This window comes from Hakea prostrata, chromosome 1, assembly GCF_041222555.1.
Source record: "Hakea prostrata isolate BN-2017 chromosome 1, UWA_Hpros_2, whole genome shotgun sequence".
Taxonomy (NCBI): Eukaryota; Viridiplantae; Streptophyta; class Magnoliopsida; order Proteales; family Proteaceae; genus Hakea; species Hakea prostrata.
Window position 1 is genome coordinate 2821701 of NC_142600.1, and position 16124 is coordinate 2837824.

General features: G+C 36.1%; 2 protein-coding genes and 2 pseudogenes across 2 annotated transcripts; 1 reads left to right on the top strand and 3 right to left on the bottom strand.

The window, feature by feature from the left end:
* Positions 1-10: 10 nt before the first annotated feature.
* LOC149026652 (putative ubiquitin-conjugating enzyme E2 26) lies at positions 11-958 on the bottom strand. The gene has a single exon (XM_089153434.1). It carries the CDS (start codon positions 956-958, stop codon positions 11-13), a length of 948 nt encoding a protein of 315 aa, XP_089009560.1.
* A 2007-nt stretch (positions 959-2965) lies between these two features.
* Positions 2966-3967, bottom strand: LOC149026653 (putative ubiquitin-conjugating enzyme E2 38 pseudogene; annotated as a pseudogene).
* Positions 3968-9181: 5214 nt separating this feature from the next.
* LOC149026654 (putative ubiquitin-conjugating enzyme E2 38 pseudogene) lies at positions 9182-10234 on the bottom strand (annotated as a pseudogene).
* A 2475-nt stretch (positions 10235-12709) lies between these two features.
* LOC149026655 (endoglucanase 3-like) lies at positions 12710-14781 on the top strand. The gene is made up of 6 exons (XM_089145478.1): positions 12710-12889; positions 13071-13280; positions 13439-13732; positions 13837-13986; positions 14100-14375; positions 14464-14781. Exons 1-6 carry the CDS (start codon positions 12737-12739, stop codon positions 14779-14781), a joined length of 1401 nt encoding a protein of 466 aa, XP_089001604.1. The 5' UTR covers positions 12710-12736.
* Positions 14782-16124: the final 1343 nt, after the last annotated feature.

Sequence of the window (16124 nt, forward strand, 5' to 3'; positions counted from 1 at the left end):
AATCAATCAATCAATCAATCAATCTAGCTTTTGTGAGAATTGGCTTTTGCTTCCTTGACAACCCCAAAAGCTTCTTAAGTATGTTGAAAATCCTGCTAGTGAATCCTCGCTTTTTTTCCTCTAGTGGAGGAGCTCCATTAATTCTTCGAAAAGCCAACACGAGCTCTGGATAAAGCTTCTTCATCACCATCTTGAATCGTTTTCGTTCGGTGAAGTTAGCAGCAGAGGAAGAGAGAGACCCATTTTTCACAATAGAGCCAATGTTTGCTAGACCATTAATATAAGCCTTAGAAGCCATTAGAATAACTTGTGCACGCTCACTGAAATGGGCTGTAACCAAATCTTCAAAGTGCTTCGGCATGTTGGATAGCACGAACAACATTGTCTTGCAAGACAAGCTGAATGCAGTCTGGTTATAAATCAATGACTTCTTGTTCCTACTGGAAGTACCAAGAAAGTTTTCATAACCAGGCTCGTTAAACATGGGTTTCTCGTTTAGTACAAGAGCTTGGATTGAGAGGAGAATCTGAAGAACTGTTGACTCAGATGAGTTCCATCTCTCATCCTTCTTGCCGACCCAGGTGTTCAGAAGGCTTAAACAAACATCCCCATCTGAATATAAATTGGGATTTATGCGGAGACCATAAGAGCGGTAGTGCACCAAGGGTGGTTGAGCAGGATAATCAGATGGAAATAACAAGTCGAAGAAGAAGAGCCCATCATGGTAGGGAGTGCCACTTGCTCCAACGATTGCAGCCCTTAACAGATCAATTCTTCCTTCATAGACTCGAACGTAGATCGATTTCGGCAAGTTCTCCTCGAGGATCTTCCACTCACGCATGATTTTTTTGGCTGCAGTACCTGTGTTACCAATTTTGTCTGCGAAGTGATGATCGGAGTAATCTCCAACGATGTCAAATTGTTTGAATTCCCTTTCTTTCTGCGTTGATCGGTCCATGACAAGAAGAACAAACAAAGCAAAAATCGATAGAAGAAGAGGTAGGTACGTATATGGGGATTTCAATTTAAGATTTAATTATTAGATTCAAATGTGTAGCTTCGAATTCGATAGCTTAAAGAACAAGCACTAGCTTTTTTTTTGGTAAACAAGAACAAGCACTAGCTAGTATCCGTCAAAGATAGAATTTGTTGTTAGTAAGATCGATAATTTCGGTAAGTCTTGATAAGATTAACCAACGAACTATACTATATAAAAAATGGCTACTAGGCCCAAGAATTGCGCGAGCAATTTGAATAATCTCTTCTTTGAAGTTTGAACAACACCACCTCTTTTATTGAATGAAGAAGTCCTGATTCAAATCTCACCGAGCCATATGTGATATCTCCATTTCTTTTATAATATTCATAAATATATATTTTTTTTATTTTAATAACAATTATTGAGATTTTTATGTGCAAATTATTTTGGAGTGTTCTTAAATTTTTTCTTAATAATAAGAATACAAAATTGTGGCATCTGGGTGTCAATCCATACATAATCAATATTTGATACAAATATTGTATGGTAATGAATAAATTGCCTGAGTACCCCCTCAAAAAGAAGAAGAAGCATAAATTATCTTATATTATTACGGTACCGAATGCCAAACAGTAGATGTATGTCATAACAAAATAGTCCGTATTTATTTGGTACAAAAGGGTTTTAATGTTCGTTATGGTATCAATATGGTATGGTTTGTTTATATCATTATGTCTATGCCATTACAGTACCGTTCCGTTTATTAAATGGTGCACCTATGTCATACTAATCCATATCATAGTTATACGGAAAGGCATAAGCAATACAACCTTGGTTTTGATTTCAGTTTCATTAAACGGCACATTGTTTGAGTTGACACGCTTACCTCTTATTAAGTATACTCTCCAGCGCTAGATTCCTTTGTAATTGTTGACCCCTTCTACTTCAAGACTTCAAGACTTTATATAGCTATCAACTTAATAGGATGATCGTTTATCCCCCAAAAAAATATTATTAATAGGATGATCAAGTCATCGACAATTTGGTTAGTTCACGAACAAATTTCACATTCTCTCAACCATTGTAAGTTAGCTCTAGATCTAGATGCTACAAAATGGACAAAACATGATTTTAGCCTTCCCTAAAGGGATCGAAAAGTAAAATTTTTTATTTACAAATATATCCCCACATTTCTTATCATGACCATCGGTTTGAAAAATATGTACATGACAATCATCTAATGGTTCCCACTAAGGAAAAAAAAAAAAAAAAAAAAGGAAAAGAAAAAGAGCAACATAAAGAAAACGAGATATAATCAACCAAAAACCGAAGGCTGGAAAATATGACCCAGTATTCTAAATATAAGCGCCTTAGATTGCATGTATATGTCCATTTTAATACAAATTGAGTGAATTTATTATGTATTTTTCAAAATTCTTCTTAAAATATCATATGCACCAGGGAAGTTATGTTATTGGATACAAACACAACTTTCTAATATGTTGCTCGACCATATTTTCCTTTTATTATTTCACTTCATCAACTTCCTCATCTTCTATATCTCTCTCCCCTTAACCACTCTATCTGATTGGATATGAAAGGTACGTAAATTAGTGATTCAGAACACACCAATCTTTCTCTCTAGCTCCTTCGCCATCCCATCTATTCCTTTCATTATTTCACCTTCTTTTGAAAGCTTTAGAAACTCTTCTTCTATGAAAAATAACTAGAAGTAATGATTATAACTTACTAGTAACAATAATTTAACAATAAAAATCTATACTCTTAGGGAAAAATCCACATGCATTTTGATGAATAGAATAGAAATTAACAAAAGAAATCTAGACTTCTGCATTATCATGCCTAATCATAACGAAAGGAAAAGATGATGTATAACTGTTAATAATTGGGTATCTAACGATCAACCGGAAAACAAAACTTGTGGATCGAGGACCAATTATCTGCTACATCCATCCCTTCATTCGACTACGAGAAATACTCGAAAACTTTGTCGAAAATACGACTAAAGCATCCTTCCTTGACTTCTGTCTTTGTCTTTACCTGATCGACGAATTCCTCTACTTGAGCTCCAGTTCTTCGAAACGCCATCACGAGCAGTGGAAAAAGCTGCTCCATTACCATCTTAAATTTTTTGGATTCCCTAGCAGAAGAGTAAGAGAGAGACCCATTTTCCACAAGAGAGCCAATGTCTGCGAGACCATCCATGTAAGCCTTAGAAGCCATTAGAATAACTTGCGCACGCTCTCTGAAATGGGCTGAAACCAAATCTTCAAAGTGCCTTGGCTTTTTGTGTATGACCCACAACATTGTGTTGCAAGACAAGGCGAAAATGTCCTGGTTATACGTATATGACCTGCGATTCAAAACAAATCTAGGCAAGATTCCATAGATTCCATTTAAATGCTCGTTAAAGAAGGGTTTCTCGTTTAGTACAAGAGCTTGGATTGAGAGGAGAATCTGAAGAACTGTTGACTTAGATGAGTTCCATCTCTCATCCTTCTTGAAGCCGACCCAGGTGCTCAGAAGGCTTAAACAAACATCCCCATTTCGATATAAATTGGCATTTATGCTGATACCATAAGAGCGGTAGTGCACCAAGGGTGGTTGAGCAGGATAATCAGATGGAAATAACAAGTCGAAGAAGAAGAGCCCATCATGGTAAGGAGTGCCACTTGCTCCAACGATTGCAGCTCTTAACAGATCAATTCTTCCTTCATAGACTCTAAAATAGATCGATCTGGGCAAGCTCTCCTCGAGGATCTTCCACTCACTCATGATTTTCTTGGCCATCGTTTTAGGAAAGAATAATTCGCTTGGACCCTTTCTGCTGCTTCCATCAGGATTTGGCCAGCTGGCAAAGTGATGATCCGAGTAGTCTTTAACTATGTCAAATTGTTTGAATTCCTCTGTTGCTTCCTCGATGGTCGACACTCCGTTCGTCTTCGAATGCGTTGTTGATGGATCCATCACGAGAAGCACAACTTGGTTTCAATTTTCTGAAAAAGCACCAAGGTAGTAAGTAGTGAAGATAGACAATCTGTAAGTACTAAAATCTCAATCCTAACTAGTCTTATATATATATGCTTGGAAGCCCAACGTTAAGTAGAGTTAGTGTTAGTATACGTTACGATAACGTACAATTTTAAACTTCAACAGTATTTTTCGGTTGTGATGTCGATAAAATCGGTCAATATCGCGGAGTTAGAGCCGTTTGGTTTCTGATTTTGCGGTATCTAGGGTTAGGGTTGGCTGTGTTTAAGAGAGAATCCTAATATTCTTTGTATGCTACTTGGTCATTTTTTATTGGTCACAAATATTGTATTTTATCTATAGATATATAGCAGTAAATTAAGATGTATCAAGGCTGGCTTCCTTCTTCTTCTTACATAATTTCATAATTTTATATTTTATAATTTGATATCATATATATATATATATTATATAATATAACCACATTGCCCTACCTTATAAAAAATAACCTACAAGAAAATAAGGTTGAAATGAGTAAGCCGGGTCAATCGTCGTCACACTCAACCCTAAACCCGCCTGATCATAATCAAGGCCACCCTAAACCAATTGGAACTTTCTGTCGATGGGTTAGTCAAGAGGTTAAAAAATAAAATAATGTTTAAGCTACATTTCAAAAAAAAAAAAAAAAAAAAGAAAAAAAGTAGCTTAAAATAATGTTTAAGCTGGTCCCACCTATAGTAACAACCGGATTTTATTCCGCTCCAGTATTGGCAACATCCAGTTTCCTGCTGTTGATCGTTGGATTTTCAACACGTGGAATTATTCCAATCTAAATGAACAAAATTTCATAAAGAAAAAACCCTTTCTGAGTATGGGCGATTGCCTCTCCTCACCGTCTCTCCGCTCGTCCACCTTCTCCAGCTCCGGCCGCATTGATGGCTCCACCACCACCACTGCCTTTTTCTTCTAATCCGGCAAACAATATTTCATCTTAAGTGTACAAAACCCTTCTCTCTCTCACTCTCTTCACACTGACGCATAGCCACAGAGGCAGAGAAAGAAATGGCAAATAAGATTAGAGTGGAGGAGCTTAGGACCCAGCTTGCTCAAAGAGGACTTGACACGTCTGGAACCAAGCCTAAGCTAGTACGCTCATCTGGGTTTGTTTGTATGTTTATTGATTCTGCAGAGATTATTGATCACTTCATGATGTTTTCTTACAGGTTTTGAGGCTAGAATCTGCTCTTCGTGAAGAAAACAAATCTTCTACGGATGGAACTGATGCTTTAGCGGGAGAAAAGCGACCAAGGGAATCGGAGAATGAGGACTCCAATGGGACCGCCGACCTTGCCATCATCACCAAGAACCTTCAAACAATTGCTTCTGTGATTTTTCATTCTTTCAATTTTTTCTTTGAAATGCAGCCGGTGAAGAAGAAGAAGGTGGAAGCCCGACCACGATGTTGTTTTTCTATTTCTGTACCTGGAAAAAGGAGGGGACAACGATGACGACGACGAAGCCAACGAGATCGAAGAAGAAGAATAGAATGAAGATAACGATGTAGTGGTGATGGAGAAGGTGGACCAGCGGAAAACCGGCCGGTGAGTAGATGCAATCGCCGACACTTAGGGTTATTTTTTTAATGAAATTTTGTTCATTGGATTTGAATAAGCCACGTGTCGAAAATCCAAATATCAACAGCAGGAAACTTGACGTGGTCAATACTGGAGCAGATAGTAACAACCTACCTTTCAAAAAAAAAAAAAAAAATTATAATAACAAGTTATCTTTTCTAAATAATAATAAAATGGGTAATTTTCATATGGACCCCAGGTTTGGTATGTATCACTTTTAGTCCACTTTGCATCTGCTTCCCTTGTACTATATAGAAAGTCAATTTAAGGACAAATTATCATTTCTATGACAAATTTGCCCTTTTTTTTTTTTTCTTCTTAATTTAACTTTTTATATTTTATATTTGAAGGGGTTAAAGTTTATTAATTTACAAAATCAGACCCTCATTCATTACCCCATTCCTAAAATCGAAACGTAAGAAAACATTTTCCATATACAACACCTCAAGCTTCGAAGCATTTTAGAAAAGTACCTAAATAACGAGCCTTCCAGCAGAGCTCAGATAAAAGGGAAGACAATAGAGTGAAAAAGGAAGAGATGGCACAGAGAAGCCATGAAAAGGCGACCAGTAACCAATGGCTGAGGTTCTGCTTCGGAAGGTGGGTTCTGTCGGACAATATCAGAGCTGTATAAACAACTTCAGCCAGAGTGTAGGCCGTCACATGATCAGATTCATCTGCAAGGATCCCATGCTCCGTCAAGTAGACGATATCGTATACACCGCTTGTCTCTGATACACCCAGATACTCGCAGATCTTAATTCGTCCTTCTATCCTCTCCTCGATCGACATTATATCCCAGTGAGTCAATATCAGGATTGGGTTCTCATCTGCACACCCAGAAGCTTGTGTTGGCTTTGTTTGTTTAATTACCAAAAAGTGCTCTGGAAAATCATCCAATAACCCATTTGAGGAACTCAAGAAAGGAAAAGGAAACATAGAAATTAAAGGGATTTTGAAGAAGGGCTTCAATGAATCAGAATGGAAATAGATTTTGTACCTCCGTTGTGATTACAGGACTCTGACTTTGAAGGATATAGGTAGCAATCAAATGAAAAGTGGGAACTAACATTAAAGAAACGGCTCCAAGAACACAACAAAAGAGGAAACATTAACGGGAAAACACTCTTGGAGAAAACATTCACGGGGAAAACACACTCTTGGATTTCATCGTTGGGTTCCTGCTGATTCACATTCACAGGAAAACACATTGTTGGATTCCATCGTTGGGTTCCTGCTGATTCCCATGAATCCCAAAATGCAAACACCTCTTGTTCACGAGTTGGAGATTAAGTTTCACCCATTAATTTTCATTGTCTAATCTCCAACTAAGATTTGGAAAATAAAGATTTAGAATTGATTGAACTAAGGATTTGGGAATGGGGTAATGAATGAGGGTTTGATTTTGTAAATTAATAAACTTTAACCCCTTAAAATGTAAAAATAAAAAAATTTAAATAAAAAAAAGAATAAGGACAAATTCGTCATAAAAGTGATAATTTGTCCTTAAATTGACTTTTTCTATAATACAGGGAGGTAGATGCAAAGTCTCAAATTTTTTGGACTAAAAATGACATAGACCAAACCTCAGGGGGTCCATATGAAAATTACCCTAATAAAATAAAAAAACTTTCCATCAAGATAAAAAGATAACGATAATTACTTTAGAGGGCCACCCATTGTAAAAAGCCAAAAAAAAAAAAAAAATTGTCAACATAAAAATATAGGATAATTAATATTGTCCTCTATATTATAGTTTAACTACTACTTTATTCAATATATTTTAAAAAATTATTAATCCAATCTTAGACTTTACCCATAATTATTATTGTCCACTACTGTTAAATTAACTCAAATAGTTAAATGATGATGTGTCAATTTTTATATTTAAAAGTCCCAAAATAATCCTAAGATTTTATTCTATTTATTTACATTTTGTCACGTTATTATCTTAGAAATTAGGAAAATTATCCCTATTTTGATATTTCCTTATTTTTCAGTTTGGTGTTATTGTTTAGATTTTGTTATATACCTCTAATTTGATATTATCAAATTTTGAAAGTTCTAATTTTCATTAAGTTTTTATTCATTTACCATCTTATTTGACATTATCAGTAGTTTTAAGGAGTTTATTTCTTAGCAAGAAAGAAGACGATTTAAGTAGTTTTTTCTTTAGAATTCAAAATAAAAAAAGTACAACTGTAAATTTGGTACTTGATATGTTGTTTTTTTTTTTTAAAATGAAAATAGTATTGTATTTTGACTTCTTAATTTTAGAAGGACAAAATAAACATTAAACATTTAAGTGTAAAAGTCTCTTTAACACTCTTAGAATTAAGGGGACACTAGTAGGCTTGTAAACGGACCGGATTCGGTTCGGATACACCAGTATCCGAATCCGAATTTGATTAGCAAATCCGTTATCCGAATTCGAATCCGGCGAAAATTTAGAGAAAGCATCCGAATCCGAAACTTTATCGGATATCCGATAATAATCCAATCCGATAAAATATCCGATTATTGATTGATAATTGTTACTTTTTTTACATTTTTTATTATAAATTTCTAATTTCCGATTACCGAATACCACTATCTGAATCCGATTATCATCTATTTTTAAAGAAAAAATGTTAAATACTTTACTCTATTCGGATAAAAATTTATCCGGATATTATCCGATCCGATAAGCAATTATCCAAATCCGAATCCGAATCCGGTTGCTTAACGGACGGATACAGATATTTTCCGGTAAGAAAATTTTCGGATACGGATACCCTTAAACGAATACGAATGCGAATTCGGAGGCATATTTCGGCTATCCATTTACAGGTCTAGACACTAGTAACTTTATAAAGAGGAGGGTCATTTTAGTAATTAAGCTATAGTACAGGGCCAATAATAATTATCTCTAAAAACATTTGAACGTTGTTCATGGCTTGCCTGTGGTACCCAGATAGCTTAACCTATAGGAGGATTGGAATCGTCTGCGGCGCTCAAGTCCAGCGGCCGACGTGAATGATCACCACATGACGACAAATAAATCCCACCTTTTAATCTTTAAAAGTTACATCTTTTATCATCCTGGTCCAATTAAAGCGGATCATCAATGAGCCAACCAATCCTCTACATTCTACCATCGCAGCGGGCTAATCCTTCACGGTTTTTGTCTTGTGAAGAATAATCTCGCATGAAACAACTTGTAGATCCGAACTTGATGAGTGGGATTTATTTATTGCCACGTGGCAATCATCCACTGCGGCTGTGAAGAGGAGGGAGAGAGGATTTGAATTATTAATATTGATGCCATATAATGACACGCTAGAATCTTATGGTTATTTCATGTGAAGGGGAGGGAGAGACATGTTGGAGTAGGAGAGGGAAGCTTTATCTATGAATTATCAGCAAAATTTTGGTTCGATCTGAAATTCGTAAAATAACCTTCCAGTACAAACAGAGAAGATATATAAAAACTGAAAAGTCCATAATTGCTTATCTAATTATCAACTGGAACGACAAAAGTACCCCTGTAATTTGGAGAAAGACCAATTATATACCATATCCCTTCAATGGTGTTTCTTTAGGGGGAGAGTCCTTGTGTGCGAGAATGAGAAGAACTGCCTTTTGCTTCCTTGGACAACCCCAAAAACTTCATAACTTGGTTGAGAATCTTCCTAGTGAATCCTTTCTTCTTTTCTCTGACGATTTGAGTTGTTGATTTGGTTGCTTGTGCATCTGTCTTCACCTGTTCGATGAATTGCTCCACTGGAGCTCCAGATCTTTGAAACGCCCTGACAAGCTCTGGATAAAGCTTCTCCATTACCATCTTAAATTTTTTCGATTTGGTGCCCCTTGCAGCAGAGGAAGTGAGAGACCCATTTTCCACAAGACAACCAATGTTTGCGAGACCATCCATATAAGCCTTAGAAGCCATTAGAATAACGTGTGCACGCTCGCTGAAATGGGTTGTAACCAAATCTTCAAAGTGCCTTGGCATGTTGCGTAGCACGAACAACATTGTCTTGCAAGACAAGGCGAAAGTGTCTTGGTTATAAGTCAATGACTTCTTGTCCCAATCCATAGCAGGCATGATATAAGGTTCGTTAAAGTAGGGCTTCCTGTTTAGTACAAGAGCTTGGATTGATAGGAGAACCTGAAGAATTGTTGAATTAGATGAATCCCATCTCTGAGCTTTCTTGCCAGGCCAGGTATTTAGAAGGCTTAAACAAACAGTTCCATCTGCATATAAATTGGGATTTATGCGGAGACCGAAAGATCGATAGTGCACTGAGGGTGGTTGAGCAGGGTAATCAGATGGGAATAGGAGGTCGAAGAAGAAGAGCCCATCATGGTAAGGAGTGCCACTTGCTCCAACGATTGCTGCTGTTAACAGATCAATTCTTTCTTCATAAACTCGAACATAGATCGATCCGGGCAAGTTTTCCTCGAGGATCTTCCACTCACGCATGATTTTCTTCGCTGTAGTACCATTCTGATTGCCTGCACGAGATGTGTTCGCGAAGCGATGATCCGAGTAATCTTCAACGACGTCAAATTGCTTGAATTCCTTTGTTTCTTCTTCGATCTCTGTGATCTCTCCGTTCGTCTCTGAATGCTTTGATGAGTACTCCATGACAATTCAATAAACACTACTTTCTCAGACCTATTTGCTAATATAGAAGATGGCAATGAAAGAGCCAGTTGAAGGTCAAATTCAGTTCATCATCTCCCAAACCCAAACCCTGATCAGCAATTAGAGAGTTGTATCAGTAACTGGAGTCGTGCTTCCCTGGGAAAAGCTGTGTCACTCGGACAACATGAGGAGCCAGATGAGACGTTTAGGGAGGTTATTAATAGTGTTGTTTGTTAGTCAGTTTCAGAGTAGAAAACACAACAGAAACCTTACTCGTTGAGGATTGTCCTGGTCTTGATTATTGAGAGGGTATGATGCCTAATATGGTGGTGACACATCATATTGATGTGATCCTTTTTATGGGTCTCAGTGAGACCCAATCAAGTCCTTCACCAGGGAAATTGCTTCAGCCTGACACCATGCAATTTACGGTCCAGATTAAAACTTGTGGTTGAGACTAAATCTCGATCACTAATTTGACATCGTTTCACATAAATGATTTTTTTTTTCTAGCAGAGATTAATTGCGAAACAAGTGATTGAGATTTTATCTTGATCACAAGCAACGTTGCAGGGCGGACCTATAGTGGGGCCAGGGGGCCATGGCCCCCCTTTTTTTAAATTTGTATTAATTTCCTAATTTTTTTTCTAATTTTTATATTAATTGCCTTATTTATTTCCAGTTTTTTCTCTTCTTACATGTGAAATATCACTATTTCCCTCAAATATTGAGAATAATTTTTAAAAGATAAAAATAATGAGTACACATGTCATTCTTAATTAAAAACCAATTCCTCAATCCCTATTTATTCTCCTCTTTCTTCTCTATCATGTTTTCTTCTTATTTATTATCTCCTCTTTCTATAAACGTGGTTAAAGGAATTTTTTGAAAAAAAAAATCTTATTAAATATTTAAAATGTAATTCCTATTTAAAAACTAACTCTTCAATCCCTATGTATTCTCTTATCTCTCCTGTAATTTTCTTATTTATTCTCTTCTCTTTCTATAAGTGTGGGTTAAAGAAAAATTGGAAAAAAAATGTTTTCCACAATTGACTGATTGAGTACTTTTTTTTTTTTATATTTAATTTTATATTATATTTTTCTTTATTTCTTCTACAATTTTTGTTATTTGATTTTATATTGTGAATAAAATGTCTAATAAGGTAAAACTACCATTGGTTTGCATTTCTTAATTTAAAAAAAAAAAAAACAACTTAAAAATTGGTTTGTCTCCTGCCAAAGAATATTTTGGTTTATATATAACTTTCTAGGGTTGAATTATGTGTATTTTATTTTATATTGTTGCTTAAATTTATCTATATTTTGTTTAAAAATATATTTTTATCAATAATTTACCTTTTTTTTTCAAATGTGTGGGCCTCACAAAATAAATGTGGAATTATTATTTAATATAATAAAATAATTCAGAGGTGGGACCCCAATAGGTTTTATAAGGGCCCACACAATATGTGTAGTGGAAAACCATTAGTACTTTCCCAATGAGAAGGTTATCTGCACTTTCATTCTTGGGGCCTCAATGTTGAATCCTGGGTCCACCCCTGATCACAATCAATTTGGACCGTAAACTACACACATCGTCCAAGTAGAGCTCCCCTCAAGAAGGAAAGCTATGAGAAAAAGGATACACACACTAAAATGGCAAATGTGACTGGTAGTAGAGTCATCCATGCATGAAATGTTAATTTCTTGTGTACCACGCGTGCATGACATTATTGACCTCATTGCCTGTTAGGGCTAAGTTATCTGTTTCCTATCGTTACTAAAAAAACAATCTGTTTCCTATTATATGGTATGGCATGTGAAATGACAATCACAAGGAAAAGTTCAATTCATTAAGTGTCTTGCATATCAACTTAGGATATTTTTAGTTGAGATTTGATGAAAAAGCTGGAAAAGGTTCAATGTGACAGATGACCAACCTAGTTAGCACTTAGAAGTTGCAATAACCATTTTTATGTTAAGAATAAAACAAGCATATTACATACATATTTTTTAGATTGGAAAAGTATCTTTGCATCAAACCCACGACCTCTCCACTGAGAAGTATTCATTTTAAGACTGTATCATTTGAACCAAAACACACTCAATACTTATTTCGAGAAACATTTTTGTTGGAGCAACTTTCTTGAAGCAAAAATTTCCATAAATTTAGATATATATTGCAAAAATATGAAAAAAAATAAAAGATTTTATCAAACGTTTTTGGTCAATTTTTCTACTTCTCAAAACAAGAATCGTTAGAAACTGTTTTTCAGTGAGTAATCAAACGGGTGCTTATCTTCACCAGGGCCACTCATGTTCCAACAGTCTAGCTATACGTAAAACTTAAAATTCCTTCAAAAGCGTGGTTAGTTGTGGCGGCTCACCACCTTTAAAACAAGATTCTCATCTCTCTTTTTTGTCACAACTATTCCCAATCAAAGTAAGACACACTTGCAGGAAAATGGCCCCAGTTAGCAAAATTTTCATATGTGCTTTGATGATCATTGGGGCGTCAGCCCAACACAACTATCATGAAGCACTCTCCAAATCCATTCTCTTCTTTGAAGGTCAAAGGTCAGGCAAGCTCCCACCCAACCAGAGGATAACTTGGCGATCTGACAGTGGCCTTTCTGATGGGTCACAAGAAAATGTACGTCTCTCAAATGGACTCTCTAAGTAAATTTTGCAATTAAAATTTAGTTCAATCAACTCACAAGTCACAATATGATGTTTGTCTTAGAAAATATTCCAAAAATGCATATCAAAGATAACCTCCTTTACCTTAAATGGACCAAGAAAAAATTATTGTTGACCATCTCTTTCTTTTGCAGGTTAATCTGTGTGGTGGCTACTATGATGCAGGGGACAACGTGAAATTTGGTTTACCTATGGCCTTCACAACTACAATGTTATCTTGGAGTGTAATAGAATATGGGAAGCGCATGACTGATGAGCTTCAACATGCCCGTGAAGCAATTCGTTGGGCTTCTGACTATCTACTCAAAGCCTCTAGTAGACTTCCAGATGCTCTTTATGTACAGGTTTGAAGTAATGTTTACTTTGATTCAGCTCGTTCTATTAGCTTTAGAGTTTTTGGAGTTTTTGGAGCTTTTGGAGCATTGATCAAATACCTAACATGCACTAAGTTCTATGAAAATGTCACTTATTTGATATGAAGATCAATTTTGGCTATTTACAGGTTGGTGAACCGAATGCAGACCATAGCTGCTGGCTACGCCCAGAAAATATTGAAAACCCTCGACCGGTTTATAAGGTGACTCCCACAAATCCTGGATCTGATGTTGCCGGAGAGACTGCCGCCGCCCTTGCCGCCGCCTCCATTGTGTTCAAACATGTGGATCCTATATACTCAAAAAAGCTGTTGGCCACAGCAAAGAAGGCATTTGAATTTGCCGATAAATATAAAGGAAAATACAGCGACTCACTTGCCTCTGTTGTCTGCCCATTTTATTGCTCATATTCAGGCTACCTTGTAAGTTTTCAACCACTCAACTCACAAAGCTACCATTACCTTAGAAATTCAATTCAAGAATGCATTTTAAACATGATTCTTTTGTTGCATTTTGATATTTTCAGGATGAATTACAATGGGGGGCTGCATGGCTTTACAGGGCCACAAAAGATCCTTCATACCTCAATTATGTGAAGTCCCAAGGAGTTGGAAGCGATTCTGATACTTTCAGTTGGGATAACAAATTGGTGGGAACAAGGGTGCTTCTCTCACGGGTATGCCTTGAAATTTTTTTTTTTTTTATCTCAATTGCAAAATAACTTAACATTTAAGGATCTACAGTTTTGGAAGCACATCTATTAACACATAAAAAGATTATGATATACAGTTTTCACTAGTTGAAGAAGATGAAAGTGTCTCTGCATTCCGTGATTCAGCAGAGAAGTATATGTGTAGTGTACTACCACAATCACCATCTACTTCAGCAACATATACACCAGGTGGACTAATGTACAAGATGGATGGAAGCAACTTGCAATATGTGACTACCTCAACTTTTCTTGTGACCACATATGCCAAGTACTTGAGGCGTTCTCATAAGACTTTTAATTGTGGTAATATGGTGGTCACTCCAACCATTTTAAAAGAATACGCAAAGAAGCAGGTACAATATTCTTCTCTTCTTAGGAACGAAAACTATACCAAATACTAATGCCCAAAACATTTACAATCAAATTCTTTTCATTTTGCAGGTAGATTACATTCTGGGAGATAACCCAGAAGGAATGTCATACATGGTAGGGTTTGGAGAGAAGTTCCCTCAACGAATTCACCATAGAGGTTCTTCCTTGGCAAGTCTTCAACCCTCTGGTTGCAAGGATGGTTTCGGTACTTATTTTAGTCAACAACCTAACCCTAATATATTGACTGGAGCCATAGTTGGTGGACCGGACCAAAATGATAACTATGAAGATAATCGGGACAACTATGCTGAATCAGAACCAGCTACATATATTAATGCACCATTTGTAGGAATCTTGGCCTACTTCGCTGGTGCTTACAAGGCATAAAATTTTTTAATATTTCATGTATATATTTATAGTGTCACATATTTACAAATTCATCATTCCTCTCTAGCCAAAAAGTAATAAGTATATCCATGTATATTGCAGGAGGTGAGAATGTTAGATGGATCATTGTCGATCAATTGTACAAGGAATAATAAAGGCTTACTACTATGCTTCATTATTGTTATTTACCTCTTAGTGCTCGATCCGTTATAATTAACTCTTGAAAAAAAAAAATGTTTATTTGCAGTTTTACACAATAAAAATAAAAATTAAAAGAAGACAAATTAGGGTTTGAATTTTTATGTTTGGGATCGTGGGATGGGCCAAGGTTGAGGCCTGGAAATTAACCACATTTGGGCTGGTACGGCCCAACCTGGTTTTCATCTTTGTATTTTTTCATTTTGGATCTCAAAATTCTTTTGGCCCCAAAAAAAAGAGCCTTTTTACACTCCTTAAAATCTTTTATTAAAATATATATTTTAATGTCAACGCAGAGCTGTTCTAGTGGTGAAACAAGGAGATCGTGGGTTTGACTCTTGCTAAGGCATATTAATATCCACAAACCCCGGCTTAATAAAACCCCTTTGTACAAAATTTTAAAAAAAACATATATTTTAGTCATCGTCGTGGTCTTTTTTTTTTTTTTTTTGAACTAGCGAGTTGATATTATAGGGGGGAATATTACTAAAATATGTGCCGCCGGATGGGTGCGAATCTATGTACATGTTCTAGATGCTCTCTATGTACATGTTTGAAGTATATTAATCTTTTCTCTCGCAATATTAGGTGTTATATATGGTGCCAAAGTGCTTTGCTAAGTTTTATGTATCTAATGGGGTCTAATTTGTTTATGGGTACTAAATTGGGCTAGCTTGGTATTGGATGGATTAAAAGGGTTTGACTCGGTTCGTTCTATAAGTTTTGAAATTTTTGATACATTGATCAAATGCCTAACACTAAGCAAAGGTAGAACTAAAATTCAATACTGGGGGAGGGAACAAGTGCTAATATTTCACACTGGAAGAAGAGGGTCAAAAAACCAAAAAATACCCAATAATAGAAAAAGCCCAAAATGGACATATTTTAAGAACTACTTGAAAAATGGACCCCCTGCCGAAGAGGTGGTCTGCCTCTGACTAAATCCTACGAAAATGTCACTTACTTGATAGGAAGATCAATTTTGGCTATTTTCAAGTTTGTGAGCCGAATGCACACTGCTGGGTACGTCCAGAAAATATTGAGACCGGTTTGTAAGTGACTCCCATAAATCCTGGTTCTGTTTATTTTCTTGTATTTTTTTTTTTGTAGTTTTATTTTTCTGGGTAAAATTTTAATGTATAGAA

Excerpts from the sequence above, each read along its gene's own strand:
- LOC149026652 (XM_089153434.1), bottom strand. The coding sequence starts at position 958 with ATGGACCGATCAACGCAGAAAGAAAGGGAATTCAAACAATTTGACATC.
- LOC149026655 (XM_089145478.1), top strand. The coding sequence starts at position 12,737 with ATGATCATTGGGGCGTCAGCCCAACACAACTATCATGAAGCACTCTCC. Across the intron at positions 13,281-13,438 it reads CAGATGCTCTTTATGTACAG|GTTGGTGAACCGAATGCAGA; the intron begins GTTTGAAGTAAT and ends GGCTATTTACAG. Across the intron at positions 13,733-13,836 it reads GCTCATATTCAGGCTACCTT|GATGAATTACAATGGGGGGC; the intron begins GTAAGTTTTCAA and ends TGATATTTTCAG.